Source organism: Humulus lupulus, chromosome 1 (assembly GCF_963169125.1).
Source record: "Humulus lupulus chromosome 1, drHumLupu1.1, whole genome shotgun sequence".
Lineage (NCBI taxonomy): Eukaryota > Viridiplantae > Streptophyta > Magnoliopsida > Rosales > Cannabaceae > Humulus > Humulus lupulus.
The window spans coordinates 14191923-14206710 of NC_084793.1; the positions used below are offsets into that span (position 1 = coordinate 14191923).

Sequence of the window (14788 nt, forward strand, 5' to 3'; positions counted from 1 at the left end):
GCTAGGAGGGCTCGGCCAAGGGTGAGCGTTGCGGCGCCCAAAGCAAGGGTATGTTGGAAAAAGCTTATACAGAATCTTTATTTATTTTCATGTATATCTAATATTAAACAAATTAATATGAGATAGCCTAAAACATGTTTCTAAAATTGAATTCAAAGAGAAACAAATAATATAATACTTACAGTATACGCAGCGGAATTAAGAGTCCTTCCTTCAGTTTCTCTAACTCTTGTATCCTTTCTGTCGTAGAGTATTATCAAGAAACTGAACCGATCTTCTATTTTCTTCACGATCTTCCAATGTATCCTTAGAACCACCTAGACTAGTGTGGGCAATTCTCAACACATGAGATAGATATAGAGAGAAGAAGAGAAAATAACAAAGTGGCTTAGAAAAGGACTTATGTTTAGAGAGAATATAAAACTATCAGAAAATCTGACTTATCAAAAACCCTTGTTTTGACTTCTCTATAAGCACTCATTTTATAGACTCAATTAGGTCATTTAATTTAATTAAAAAATCAATAAAATAATAGCCATTTTGAAGCCCTAGGTCGAAATTATCATGGGCTATAGGCCTGTGAAATTTCCCATTTGATTATAAGCCCATTGGACTTAAAATCAAGGCTTGTATTATTTTCTATTGATTTAATTAATTAAATAATTATTTAAATCCTTTATCAAATTAATTATTTATAATTTGAACCTTGATTTAAACTTATTTATTAATTTAGATACCAATTTATCTTAATTAATAAATCTGCCATAATTTCTCTTTTCTTCTCAAAATTACACAACTCTGTGAAACTATCCAAAATTGACCTGGTCAACTTTGATAATTCTAATTGATGATTAAATCAATTAATTGAGACTATCTAGATGATTTTATCCAAGGTACAATGGGGACCATGGGCCTATGAAATCAAGCTCCAATACGTTATCATAAATTTAACAAATAAATTTACTAACTTATTAATTCCTCGTGACTCCACTATAGACTTGGAATTGCACTCTTGAATTCATAGAACGCTCTATAACAAATATAGATACGCTATTAATTATCCATTGTTACAACCATAATTGTCACTCAATCCTCTATAGACGGTCTACAATGAGATAGGACTAAAATACCGTTTTACCCCTCATTGTATTTTATCCTTAAAACACTTAGTTCCTTGTAAATGATATTTCAGTAAACTAATTTAATTACTTAAATGAGATCTCTATCATTTAACACCTTGAACCAAACTAAAAGGAAACCATCGTTTCACTTCTTCATCAGAAGCTGTAGATGTTCATATCTATGATTAACACTCCCACTCAATTATACTACCGAGTTCCCAAGATGTAAGTATGGGCTAGTCCGTAGGGTAAGCTGGTAACGAACAAGTCAAAGAACTCAAATAATACAATCAGTTAGAATACTAACCACTCAAAATTGAGATTGAATTGACCTATGGTCAACTATATGATATGACTAGAATAGATAATAACGGCATGTTTACTTATCTTATCAACTGTCAATATCGGTCCTGTCTGATGTAACAAATACATCCGATCTTATCTACTTTGCTAATGTTCTGGAAAGAACATAACACTGTAGCGTGTAAGTAGATCATATCGTAGATTGGCAAGTCAGTGTAAATCCGGTGCACTGACTAATCTTAGGACTAACTTATTTTTGAACATATAATCATATTTATATTCCACTGTGATTACGTCACTATAAATAAGATTAGCTATATGCTCGGGATTTAATAGAAGTTTATATTAAACAAATAATCATGAAAATAAAACATGTGAGCAAAGTGATTGACCAAGTCAAAAAATGATTTCTATTCTTTTATTGATAATAAAATGAGATTACCAAGAATTTGGGTTTTAATTAGGGCATAAAACCCCAACAGGGCCGCGGCGCGTGTCTTCTTCCAGGGAGGGCTTAAGTTCTGTTTTAGGGTAGGGCCGCAGCCCTTAGTTGTATACTTGAACATTTGTGGTTTTAAAGCACGGGAATCTAACCTAAAGTGCTCGGGATCGATTTCACCACCATGTTTGGTGGAATTCGATTTCCTGGAAGCTAGTTATGTACTCGAAAACCTATATTTGAATATTAATGGAATCCATTATCTTGGTTGTGACTAGGTGATAAGCTAGGGCTCGGGAAATGGAGCGTGCTCGGGGTCGTCCTTTCTAATTAAGGCACTTGGAATTAAGGTAAGAAAACTGCACCTATGTAGGTGGATAGGATGGAACTAAGTGTTCCCTATGTTTGTATGTGTTGTTATGTGACTGTGATAAACCATGTGAATATGTTGGGACTAAGAGTTCCCTATAACTGTACGAATGTCATGAGGTGGTATTATGCCACTAGGACATGTGATAAACGGCTAAAGGGTGCCGAAATCAATACTTGCGCACATGGCGCGGCTCGAACACTGGTTTTCGAGGACAGCTTATTAATCACTGAGCTCGGTTAAGCTGGCTGGAGCCAGTTGGTATGTCACTGGGCTTGGCCTAAGCGAGCCAAAGACAGTGAATTAAATAGAGGGTGCGGCCTGCGGGCATTAACCCTAGTAATTGCTTGACATATGTTCTATTGTTGATTATTGTGTATGAGTTGATGAGTATCTGGAGCTGAATTATTGGTTATCGACCAGTGCGCTGCTTTGAATGTATTTTATGGTTTGCTGGTAACTGATTAATGCCTTGTAATTATTGGATTATGCTCTACAAACTGTTTAGCTGCTAATACTGTTATGTTACGATATTATGTTTTCTTGCTGGCCCTCGGCTCACGGGTGCTACCTGGTGTAGGTAAGGCAAGTTGACCATGGGTTGGAGAGCTCTGGGGGCGAGGTGTACATTGTCAGCTGCCCAACCACCACGGTTGAGGATTTGTATAGGGACAGGAACCTAAATCGTATATTTTTCCATTAGAGTGGCTTGGTTATTTATTTGTTATTGAGAATTTTGTATTTCCGTTATTTAAACCTTGTTTTGGGATCCCATGTATCAAACATGTATTTTCATAAAATTTAATCGTCTATAACCAAAATTCTTTTTAACCTAACTTGTTTATGTCATTAGATACACATTTTGATTTAAATGACTTGATTAGCAAGTCTTGCACTATTTCAAACACACAGTGTAACGGTCTTGGTTATCTAGGGAGTTACACCCATGGTCCCCATTGTACCTTGGATAAAATCATCTAGATAGTCTTAATTAATTAATTTAATTATCAATTAGAATTATCAAAGTTGACCAGGTCAATTTTGGATAGTTTCACAGAGTTATGTATTTTTTAGAAGAAAAGAGAAATTATGGCAGATTTATTAATTAAGATAAATTTGTATCTAAATTAATAAATAAGTTTAAATCAAGATTCAAATTATAAATAATTAATTTGATAAAGAATTTAATTAATTAAATCAATAGAAAATAATACAGTCATTTATTTTAAGTCCAATGGGCTTATAATCAAATGGGAAATTTCGCGGGCCTAAAGCTATGATAATTTCGATCTAGGGCTTCAAATTGGCTATTATTTTATTGATTTTTTAATTAGATTAAGTGGGCTGATTGAGTCTATAAAATGAGTGCTTAGAAAAGAGACATTGGTTTTTGATAGTTTTAGATTCTCTCTAAACACAAGTCTTTTTCTAAGCCTCTTAGTTATTTTCTCTTCTTCTCTCTGTATCTATCTCATGTGTTGAGAATTTCCCACACTAGTCTAGGTGATTCTAAGGATACATTGGAAGACTGTGAAGAAATTAGAAGAACAGTTTAGTTTCTTGAAAATACTCTGTGTAACGCCCTGGTTACCCCAGAACCGTTACGGTGAACCGGAAATTTGACCCACTACACGAGTCCTTTGGTTAAAAAGGTGTTCTAAGTGTTATTAACAGGCTAAGGTGAAAAACAACAAAAAGGAAAGGACATGTTTTATTTAATACATAAAACTGTTCATGGCCCACAAGAACATTTACAAGTTATTTACAACTCAAAAAGGTCATTACTGTTTCAAAATTACAAACCCGCCGACCTAAGCGGCAAAAATAGGGTAAACCTCCTAGTTCCTCTGAGAACTCCTTGGCTGTGGTGGTCAAGCGACCGCATATGTACACATCACCACCTAAGCTCTCCACTCAAGGTTGGGTGAGCTTTTCTTTCCCTTTACCTGCACCACATAGCACCCATGAGCCAAAGCCCAGCAAGAAAACACAGTATTATATGTAAACATTATCAAATGATTATCATTATAATCACACAGAGCTTATAGCTCTTAAACAGATAAGTGAATATCACTTGAGGTTCTAGAAAAACCATACTGGGTGACTGACAAGCAAGTCACTAATTTAAACAGAAGAGTGGCTGCTAGATAAGCCACTAGCCTTAAACAGACAAGAGACTAATAGGTAAGTCTATAACTTTAAACAGAAGAGTGGCTGCTAGGTAAGCCACTAGCCTTAAACAGATGAGAGACTGATAGGTAAGTTTCCAACTTTAAACAGAAGAGTAGCTGCTAGGTAAGCCACTAGCCAGTGACTGATAGGTAAGTCACACAAGCGCTTATAATATTCATCGAACTTAAGGTCGGTCTGGCATTAATGCTCTTTGAGTCATCCAATGCAGATATCAATTAGATCTAATCTTTATTGGCTTGCATTGAAAACGCTAAGGTCATCATGACTTATGAGTCAGCATCATGTGACCAGTGCCCAGTACCACTGTCGAACCTGACTAATGAATCACAGCTTCACAGTTGATACTGACACCTTTGCCACTTCTGACTAATGAGTCAGTACCATGCACAAGTGAGCAAGATTCACTAAGCATTCAATAATCAATCCATGTCCACATTTACACAATCAACATGCCTCAAGAATAATCATGCATTTCACATTCGGGGTGCAGTTTTCTTACCTCAGATTCGAGCTAGAATGAATAGAAGAACAACCATTGAGAACGGTCTAGCTTTTAGTCCTTTAGCGGTCACCTAATCATAACACATTATAGGATACCATCAATAAAATGATAATCAAGGGTTCCCAAACCAATATCTAGCCTCCGGGACATCAATCCCCACTAATCCAGGTAGTAGGAGTGATCCCGAGGCCTAAAACCATGTTCCCGGGGCCAAAACACTCAAACGGGCTCAACACTGCTCAAGGGCTGCGGCCCTGGCATCAAGGGTCGCGGCCCCCAACCACCTTTGAAACAAGGGCCGCAGCGCCCAGCAGGCACAACTTCCCCACCTGCTTCTTCAAGCAAGGGTCGCAGCTCTCCAAGAATAGGGCCGCAGCGCCCCAACCCAGAACATGCCTAAACTCGTTCTCCAACACCCCAAAGCCTCCAAACTCATGCCTAAACATTACCAAGTCATCAAATCAAAGTTCCCAAACTTCTCAATGCTCCAAAACCATCAAAACCCAAGGTTCAATCGAGCCAAAAACTCAACAATTCACAAAAGCCAATTCTAAGCTTAGAAACTCTAAAAACTCCAAAATTTAAACTTAGATTACCTTCGATTGGGTTGTTTCTCATAAAATCCTTCGGTCAAGAAACTTCTAATCTTTCCTAGGATCGCTATGCTTCAATCCTCGCTTGATTCTGACTCCTAGAACTTAAGATATCTTCAAAAACGCTTCGAACGGTGAAAATGAGATAACGGGGAAGAATGAGAGGTTTTCTAACGTACGTTCTATCTGACAAGCTACTTGAAGCTTAAGTAACCTCAAATAAAACCTAGTGCTCGGGGTCCCAAAATCCTCCCCGGGGACATTATAGTCAAAACTTCCAGAATTTCACCCTGATCTCAATAACTCCCAATTTATCATCAAATAAACATTCTTATTACCCAATAATTGACCCCGTTATGACAAAACCGCTAATCTACTAAATAGCACCGTCTCATGCTGAATAGCTCAAATATATCTCCATAATAATGGAATCTTATTCACAAATCACATTATGCACCAAAACACACAAATTTACCCTCAATGGGTCAAATTATCAAAACATCATAATATTGTAAATGTGGACCCACATGCATGCATATAACATCATATTATAATATAATTCACATAGACATGCATATATTCATTTAATGGCGTAGTTAAACAGTTATGGCCCTCCCGGCCTACTAAACCGCCACTAAACCACATCGGAGAATTCAGGGCATTACACTCTACAACAGAAAGGATACAAGAGTTAGAGAAACTGAAGGGAGAACTCTTTCATTCCGCTGCGTATACTGTAAGTATTATTATTTTTGTTTCTCTTTGAATTCAATTTTAGAAACATGATCTAGGTTATCTCATATTAATTTGTTTGATATTAGATCTACATGAAAATAAATAAAGATCATGTATAAAGTTTCCAACATTACATGCTTGTGAGCATTATTGATGTTCTGAGAACAAAGCATGAACCCATGGAAACTGCTTTCGAGATAATGAAATCTCTGCAGACCATGTTTGGGCCACAATCTGATCAAAGTAGACATGAGGCTACTAAAACCTACATGACTACTAAGATGGAGAAAGGTGTTTATGTACATGAACATGTCTTGAGCATGATTAGCATGATGCATGAAGTAGAAATACACGGGGCCGTAATTGATGAGCGTACACAAGTACGCGTCATACTTGAATCGCTCACTCCTGCTTTCTCTACGTTCACGACCAACTATATTATGAATAAGTTGGAATTCAACATGACCCAGCTGTTGAATGAACTGCAGACATTTGAGTCTCTTATCAAATCCATAACCAAAGAGACCAAGGCAAATGTGGCAGAGGAGAAACATTCAACCTCTAAGGATAAAACCAAGAAGAGGAAGAAGAACAATGACAAGGACAAAAGTAAGGACAAGAAGTCCAACAAAGGCAAGAACGCACCAAAAGCCAAGGAGAACAAGCATGCCAACAACTCCAAGAAGAAAGAACCAAAAGGAAAATGTTTCCACTGTGGAGTTAAAGGTCACTAGAAGAGAAACTTTAAAAAGTATCTCACTGAGCTGAAAAAGAAAGGTAAATATGATTTTCTTGTACTTGAAACTTATGTAGTGGAAGACGATATGTCATTCTGGGTTTTAGATTTAGGAGCCACTAACTATGTTTGTTCTTCTATGCAGATACTTGAGTCGTCAAGGGAATTGGCTGATGGCGAGGTGACAATGCGAGTTGGAAGTTGAGCGCTCGTTTCAGCTAGAGCAAAGGGAACAGTCCGTTTATATTTTGGGAAGAATTATCTAGTTTTGAACAATGTTTATTTTATTCCTGGATTTTCTAGAAACTTTGTTTCTTTATCTATGTTGCATGAACAAATTTTTTTATATTTCTTTTAATAATAATGCGATTGTTATTTCAAAAAATGGTTTCAAAATTTGTCAAGCAGAACATAGAAACGGACTGTATATGCTCAAACCTAATGAACAAATGCTAAATAACTCGGAATTATTTAAAGTAGCAAAACTGCAAGGAAACAAAAGACAAAAAGTTTCAAATGATACTGACACATATCTTTGGCATCTTAGACTTGGTCATATAGGACTAGACAAAATAAACTGGTTGACAAAAGATGAACCTTGGATAGAACTAAGAGTTGGAACTCTTTCGCTTTGTGAATCATGTCTAGAAGGAAAAATGATCAAACGTCATTTCTCAGCGAAAGGCAATAGAGCTAAAAAAACCTTTGGAGCTTGTACACAACGATGTTTGTGGTCCAATCAATGTACAAGCAAGAGGTGGGTATGAGTACTTCATCACTTTTATTGATGATTACTCAAGATATGATCATACTTATCTAATGCTTAGGAAATCTAAAACTTTTGGTAAGTTTCAAGAATTCAAAGCTGAGGCTGATAATAAATTAGGTAAGTCTCTTAAAACATTTCGATCAGATCGAGGTGGTGTATATTTGGATTTAGAATTCAAAGATTTCATGCTGGAGCATGGTATTTTATCCCAACTCACAGCACTTGGAACGCCACAGCAAAATGATGTTTCAGAAAGAAGAAACAGGACCTCGTTGGACATGGTCAGGTCTATGTTAAGCTACTCTTCACTTCCTTTCTCATTCTAGGAATATGCACTTCAACAGCGACTTACATTTTGAATGTAGTTCCATCTAAAACCATAAGCAAAATGCCACTGGAACTGTGGAATGGAAACAAACCTAGTTTGCACCATTTTCGCATTTGGGGCTGTCCTACTCATGTTCTTAGACCTAAATCAGGGAAACTTGATTCAAGGTTTAAAGTATGCATTTTTGTTGGCTACGCTCTAGAAACAAAAGGTGGTTACTTCTATAGTCCCAAGGACCAAAAGGTATTTGTTTCAAAAAATGCGACCTTGCTTGAACACGACTATATGAATAACTATAAATCTCGGAGCAAACTAGTTTTGGAGGAACTCACACTTGATAAGATTCCATCTCCTTCATCATCATCATTAAATGATAAACGACAAACCAAGGAAACCACTATTTCTGAAAAAGGAAACCCCAGTGCAACGTTGTAGTGGGAGGATTGTGAGACAACCTGTTCGCTACGAACATGAGGCCCATGTCCTTGTTTCTGATACAGACAAGGAAGATCCATTAACTTTCAAAGAGGCTATAGATGATCCTGAAAAGGAGAAATGGCAAGAAGTCATGAACCAAGAAATGGAATCCATGTATTCCAATTCTGTCTGGGAACTTAGAGACTCGCCTGAAGATGTCAGACCCATTGGGTGTAAATAGATATACAAAAAGAAAAGAGGTATAGATGGAAAAGTGGAGACTTTCAAAGCAAGGCTAGTAGCCAAAGGTTATACTCAGAGAGAAGGTGTTGATTATGAAGAAACATTTTCTCTTGTGGCCATGCTGAAATCCATTCACATTCTCTTTTCCATAGTTGCCACGTATGATTATGAGATATGGCAAATGTGTTGGGTTTTATGCCCTTAATAAAACCATATTTCTCATGTAACACGTTATTATTATCAATAAAAGAAGTAGAAATCATTTTGTTTATTCAATCGCACTGTTCACTTATTTTATTTCATGTTTATTCAATTAATACAAACATTCATAAAATCTCAAACATAGGGATAGTTACAATTATACTGACTAGGTCATAGTGGATTATAGTTGTAATTATATGTTCAAAAAAACGAGTCCTAAGATTAGATCAGTGTATTGGATTTTCACTTATTAGGCAAGCTACGATATGATCTTCTTACACATTCGGGGTGTGATGTCTTGTCCAAGGCATTGGCAAAGTAGATAAGATCGGATGTATTTGGTTACATTGGACTAGAACCGATATTGATTATTGATTGATAAATAAGTATCGTAATTATCGAATCTAATCAATGTCACAACGTTGACTATAGGTTAAGTCGATCTTAATTCTGAGTGATAATATTCTGTTAATTATATTATTTAAATCTTTTGACTTGTTCGTTACCAGCTTAACCTACGGTCTAGCTCATACTAGATTTAGTAGTGTAATTGAGTAGGAGTATTATTCATAGATATAAAATCTACAACTTCTGTATGAGAAGAAAATGATTTTATTAATTTGCGTTCTCTTTAAAAAAGACTTGTTCTCTTTAAAACCTCTCTTTTTTTTAAATGTGATCAAACTTTTAAATTATGAGTTACTCGATGTATCCAAAAAGTTGAGTCTTTTCTTTACATATACAACTTTTCGAACTTTTAAAATTTGTTACAGTAACAGCCATATGCTGCTGTTACTGTAGATATGTTTTTTTCAAAAAAATTGCTAATAAGCAAATTAAAGAATACATTGCCTGTATTTTAGAGTATAGATATATTGTCAACTATATATACTTCTGTGAAGTGTACATGTATATACATCATAAACTGGATTCACTGCTTATATTAAAGATGTACATTCAACTATATAACTCTTGGCTAACTTAACTCATGCTTCCCTCTTACTTTCCTACATCTTCTTCCAACATTACTACCCAACCCTTGTTAAGACTCCGACACATAAAGACCACTTATACATATACTTCATTTGTTCCTTTTTCCGCTCTTTCTTTTTCTATCTGTATGCTTTGACCATTAAGTAAGACTAAATTAGCTCTAAACCAGACCCCAAAACTATTCTTTCCTTCTGTAGCTTCATGCTTTGACAGTGGAGCCAGTTTGATGTGTTAGAAGGGATGGTAGGTCTCTGATTCTATTGCCACTGCCCCAGAAAGAGGCTAGACAAAGGCCCATAATAGCCATGGCGACTACTGAACAAGCCGGGGGAACTGCCTGGCTGCTACCTAGGAACTGAGTTGCTAGCAGCCCTGCCAAGGTTGAGCTTTGCATTCCTGTGCATAGTGATATTGTTCTGCTCACTTCTTCTTCTTGCCTGTGGTCAACAAAGTGCATAAGAATTTATTTTTGAATGAAGAAGGAAAAGCAATTGTGCAGGATTTGCTTGGTAATAGTTGTAGAAAAACATCCATCTTTCATTTCTTGGAATGAAATAGTTACCAATTAAGCTCTAAGTTGTTTATCCATAGCTTCATTTTGGAATGATTTCCTTAATAAGATTATGTTAGTTATGGATTGTCCCAAACTCCCTTTTTTTTTCCTTATCAAGCATTTGAAAAGAAATTTTAAGTAGGAAGTCAACATTTTAGGAAAGAAGTGAGAGATGTACCTCAGGCCTGGAATTTTGGACACCCAGTAACCCAAAGTAAAGGCCACTGTGTGAAACGCCACTACTGGAAACACCAAACGGAACCCTTCTGGGGACAGAATTTGGCTGCGGTTTATGGCGAGAGGGCTGCCTATGCACAATGAAGTACAAACCATGGCAACATAAGGCATCAATGGCTGAAGAACTCTCACAACAGGTTTTGCATAAGTATTGAGCACAAGGCCAAGAGTGACCGGAACAAGAACTACCTATTGGAAAAGAAAACAAGGAAATGTATTAGGAAGTATAATAAATGTAAAAGAGTTCATAAATCCAAGGGATAAAAAAATGTAATCTTCCTCAAAAACCATACTTGCAAAATTGACTTTGACATGGCCACAGCATCAACCGGAACAACAGAACCAATTAGAAGGCCAGTTAGTAGAGGTGTAACAAGAACTGAGGCAATGGTGGAAGTGCTAGTGAGAAGAATACTTATGGCCACATCCCCTTTGCTCAGAAAACTAGCATAGCTAGATAGCTGAGCTCCGGCAACACAAGAAGTAAGGACAAAGCCTGCATAGAACATCGGGGACATGCCGCATGCCTTTGCAATTAATACTCCAAGAACCGGTTTCAATGCATACTGAGCTATAAACCCAACAGAGAGTGGTAAAGGTCTACAAAAGATTAAACAGAGTGTTGAGATCTCACAAACAGATTAGATTAATACATATTTATATATAAAAATTATAGAACTAGAAGAAAACAAAACTATTATACCTTCTAAATGCAAGAGCAAAATCATCAATGGAAAGTTTGATTCCAATAGACAGCATGATCCCACCAAGAGCAGGGGCATATAATTCTTTTGATACCCTGCAAAAGAGTTGAATTTGAAAGTATTCTTTGTAGATTAGTCAAGTGGTTTAAAAATTGCTCACCACAGGGCCCAGAATCTCTCATGGGCATATAATCAAACACATAAAAGCAGTCCCAGCTTCCTTAGTAAAAAAAACTTCAAATATACAAGTGAATGAAGGATAATAACTTTCTTTGCTTATGAAACAAGAATCAAACTTTAAGCTGAACATTTTGAGGAAAAAAAAATCATTTTTAAGCATATGATAAGCCCTTTCTTAGAGGAAATTATATTTGTAAGCGATTAATGTACACAACTAAGAACAATCTGTTATCTGACACTGACATGATGTAATATTATATTATAAATAACTTAAAATACGTAATATAGGAGCAGAAAAAGAATACTTGAATAACGAGCATATTAATAGAATAAAGGAATAAGAGTTCGAAATTTTTTATAAAACAGATCCCAATCTCAACTTCATTTATGCTAATAAATCCCAGCTGCAAAAAACGACAAAACAAAACTACATGCAAAGCTAAAGAGCCCAAAACTCAGCAACAAAATCAGATTCACATGAAGAAAAAATCAACATGCAATATCCCAAATATCAATATCTCAAGAAATCAAAAACTACCCACCAAGTAAAAGTTGAAGGTTGAGCCAGAGCAGCAATGGCAGTGGCTGCAACAACGAAGGGAAGCATTGCGGACAAGAACTGAGAAGAGTCACCACCCTTTTCAGCATCTTCCGATATCGTCGTTGGTGGGTTTATACCAAAAGAAAGCAGCGACGATTGGCCTTCTCTTCTCTGAGACCCGACTCTTCCAATGAACGGCGAGGTCGAGCAGGCGCATATAGACAAAACCCCTTTGTTGATTCTCTTATTCGAAACTGAAAAACCAAAAGACGGAGAAGAAGAAGAAGAAGAAGTAGTAGTAGTAGTAGTAGTAGTAGTTTTGACCGGAAACGATAAAGGGTTATATTTTGGAATTTTGAAAGGTTCGCGCTTGAAGGAAGAGAGAGTAAGAGAGCTATACGGAACTGAGAACACGGATGAAGAAGATAAGGATGTTACCATAGTGAGTCTTTTACTGTTCCTTTTTTTTTTTAATCGCCGGAGAAGTTTTCCCGCCGGCGAATGAGGTTTCCGGCGAGCTCTGTAATAGTAGGAGGGAATGAAAAAAGAAAGAAAGGTGAGGTGAGCATCCAACTCTAAAAGAGATTACGGGATAGAATAGAATACAAAAATTTTGGTTTTTCCTAAGCAAAAAAATATTGGTTTTTTATTTAAAAATATTTATTTATTTATTAAAAAAAAAGAAGAATTATTCAGGTGTTACACATGACACGATGTAAATTTGACTTTTATAGTCAAAAAGTCAATTTTAGTTCATACAAATTTCGATGGACGGTAAGGCACTACCATGGTGTGAAAATGTTATTAAAACTCTTTTTATTTAAATTTATATATAAAGTTGAAATTTCCAGCTAGTTCATTTAATTTGGAAAACGACAAGGTTACTCCTTAAAAAATCTTTTCTCAAAGTTTGATTATGACTAGTCTAAACTAAAACATTAACATTACCTCTTTTATGTCATTAATCCTTTCACATAAATGCGTAATATAAAAATAGACAAAGACATGTTAGTATTCATAAACATTTGAGTATTTGATACCTAAAGCCATGGTACATTTATTTATGTCACTTAAATAAATAATGATTTATTACAAGTAGGGATGTAACGGGGGCGGGTTCGGGTTCAAGAGCTTCAACAGTCCTAGTTATTAAAAATTGTAAATAGAGCAAGTCGATCTCGATTCGCCTTATTAGGATGGGTAGGGTACCTACAGGTTCGAGGCTGCGCGGGTTAAATTAACATCCCTACAAATTTATAAGTACGAAAAAGAGTGTGCAAGTAAGTGAAATGAGGATGTTGATGATGATGAGTGACACGTCTAAGAAAGATGTGAAACTTGAGTTAAGAAGAGAAGAGGAAGAATAAATGGAGTGGTAGAGTCAAGAGTGGTACGTGCGTGTATCAAGACCATGCATGGCAACTGTAAGACTGTTTCCTCTCCTAAACTTCTTTTGTCTAGTAACGCTTTCTTTCATTTCTTTCTTTATTCAATTTTTTGTTTTTTTTTTATAAATTGAGTGAGCAACTTCCTTTGTATCTAGGAATATACTTTTGGAAAATTCTAAGTATTTCATCAGAGATAGAGAGTATAGACAGGTGCACCATCTCTCGTGTTTTTAACACTTATATAATTCTAATATTTTTTATATATAATTATGTACATTATAATTATATTAGTTATTCTATCTATTTTCTAAAAATTCTAAATAATTTACAGTATCAAAATTATAATTCAAACAAATGATTTACATGCATGTATAATTATAATTTTTTTCAACCCGCCCAAACCAACAAAAAAATACAACCTGAAAAACCCGACAAAAATTTAACACACCTAATGTAACCAAACCAGCCCAATTAACAATATTTTTTATTTTTTCAAAATTTTATATTTATATTTTATATTATATGTAAAAATAAATCAATTGTATTTGGACTTTGGTTTAGAAATGGACTTTAGACTAAATTAATATTTTCTTTTTATTTTAAGCATAAATTTTTATTTAATATTTTTATGTGATTCGATTAATATTTTAGAAAATTATTCAAACATATAAATAAATTGGGTTTTGTTTCATTTTTTAACAATGAATTTAAAATATTATTTTTAAGCTTGAAAGATAAATTGTATACTTGCATTAAAAGAAAAAGACTACAAAAAGTTTAATTTGAAAAAAAAAAAGACTTGAAGGTAATTCGGTACCCGCCCAAATCATTAAATGGGTTAAATTTTTTTTCTTATTTGGGTGGGTTGCAAGTTGGTTGTCTCTGTTATCCTCATTTCCTGCCTTGGGCCCGGAACGGTGGTCCAGGCCCACTATCTGGGCAATTGGGTTTGCCCAGCCCAGGCCCGCTTGGCAGGGAATGACCGGGAACGACGGCCCAAGTGTGGGTCCAGACCCGGACGGTGTCCAGGAAAGATGATCCAGGACGATCATCCGGGAGACGTATAGCTATTTGGGGTTACAGTCGAAGTGTACGCAAACGGTCCCGGAGCCTGGTAAACGATCCGGGCCTACGGTAAACGAAGAGGGACAGAGGTAAACGAACTCGGGTCAAGTCCTCAAGGTTGGCAGGAAAAAGCATCCGTGACCCTGAAGCCGCCCCATGACGCGTGGGGGTTGTCCC

General features: G+C 36.0%; 1 protein-coding gene across 1 annotated transcript; it reads right to left on the minus strand.

The window, feature by feature from the left end:
• Positions 1-9786: 9786 nt before the first annotated feature.
• LOC133785924 (probable sodium/metabolite cotransporter BASS3, chloroplastic) lies at positions 9787-12759 on the minus strand. The gene is made up of 5 exons (XM_062225139.1): positions 12160-12759; positions 11437-11532; positions 11027-11333; positions 10675-10922; positions 9787-10380 (listed from the first exon to the last, which is right to left on the minus strand). The coding sequence occupies exons 1-5, from the start codon at positions 12597-12599 to the stop codon at positions 10143-10145; spliced, it is 1329 nt and encodes a 442-aa protein (XP_062081123.1). The 5' UTR covers positions 12600-12759; the 3' UTR covers positions 9787-10142.
• Positions 12760-14788: the final 2029 nt, after the last annotated feature.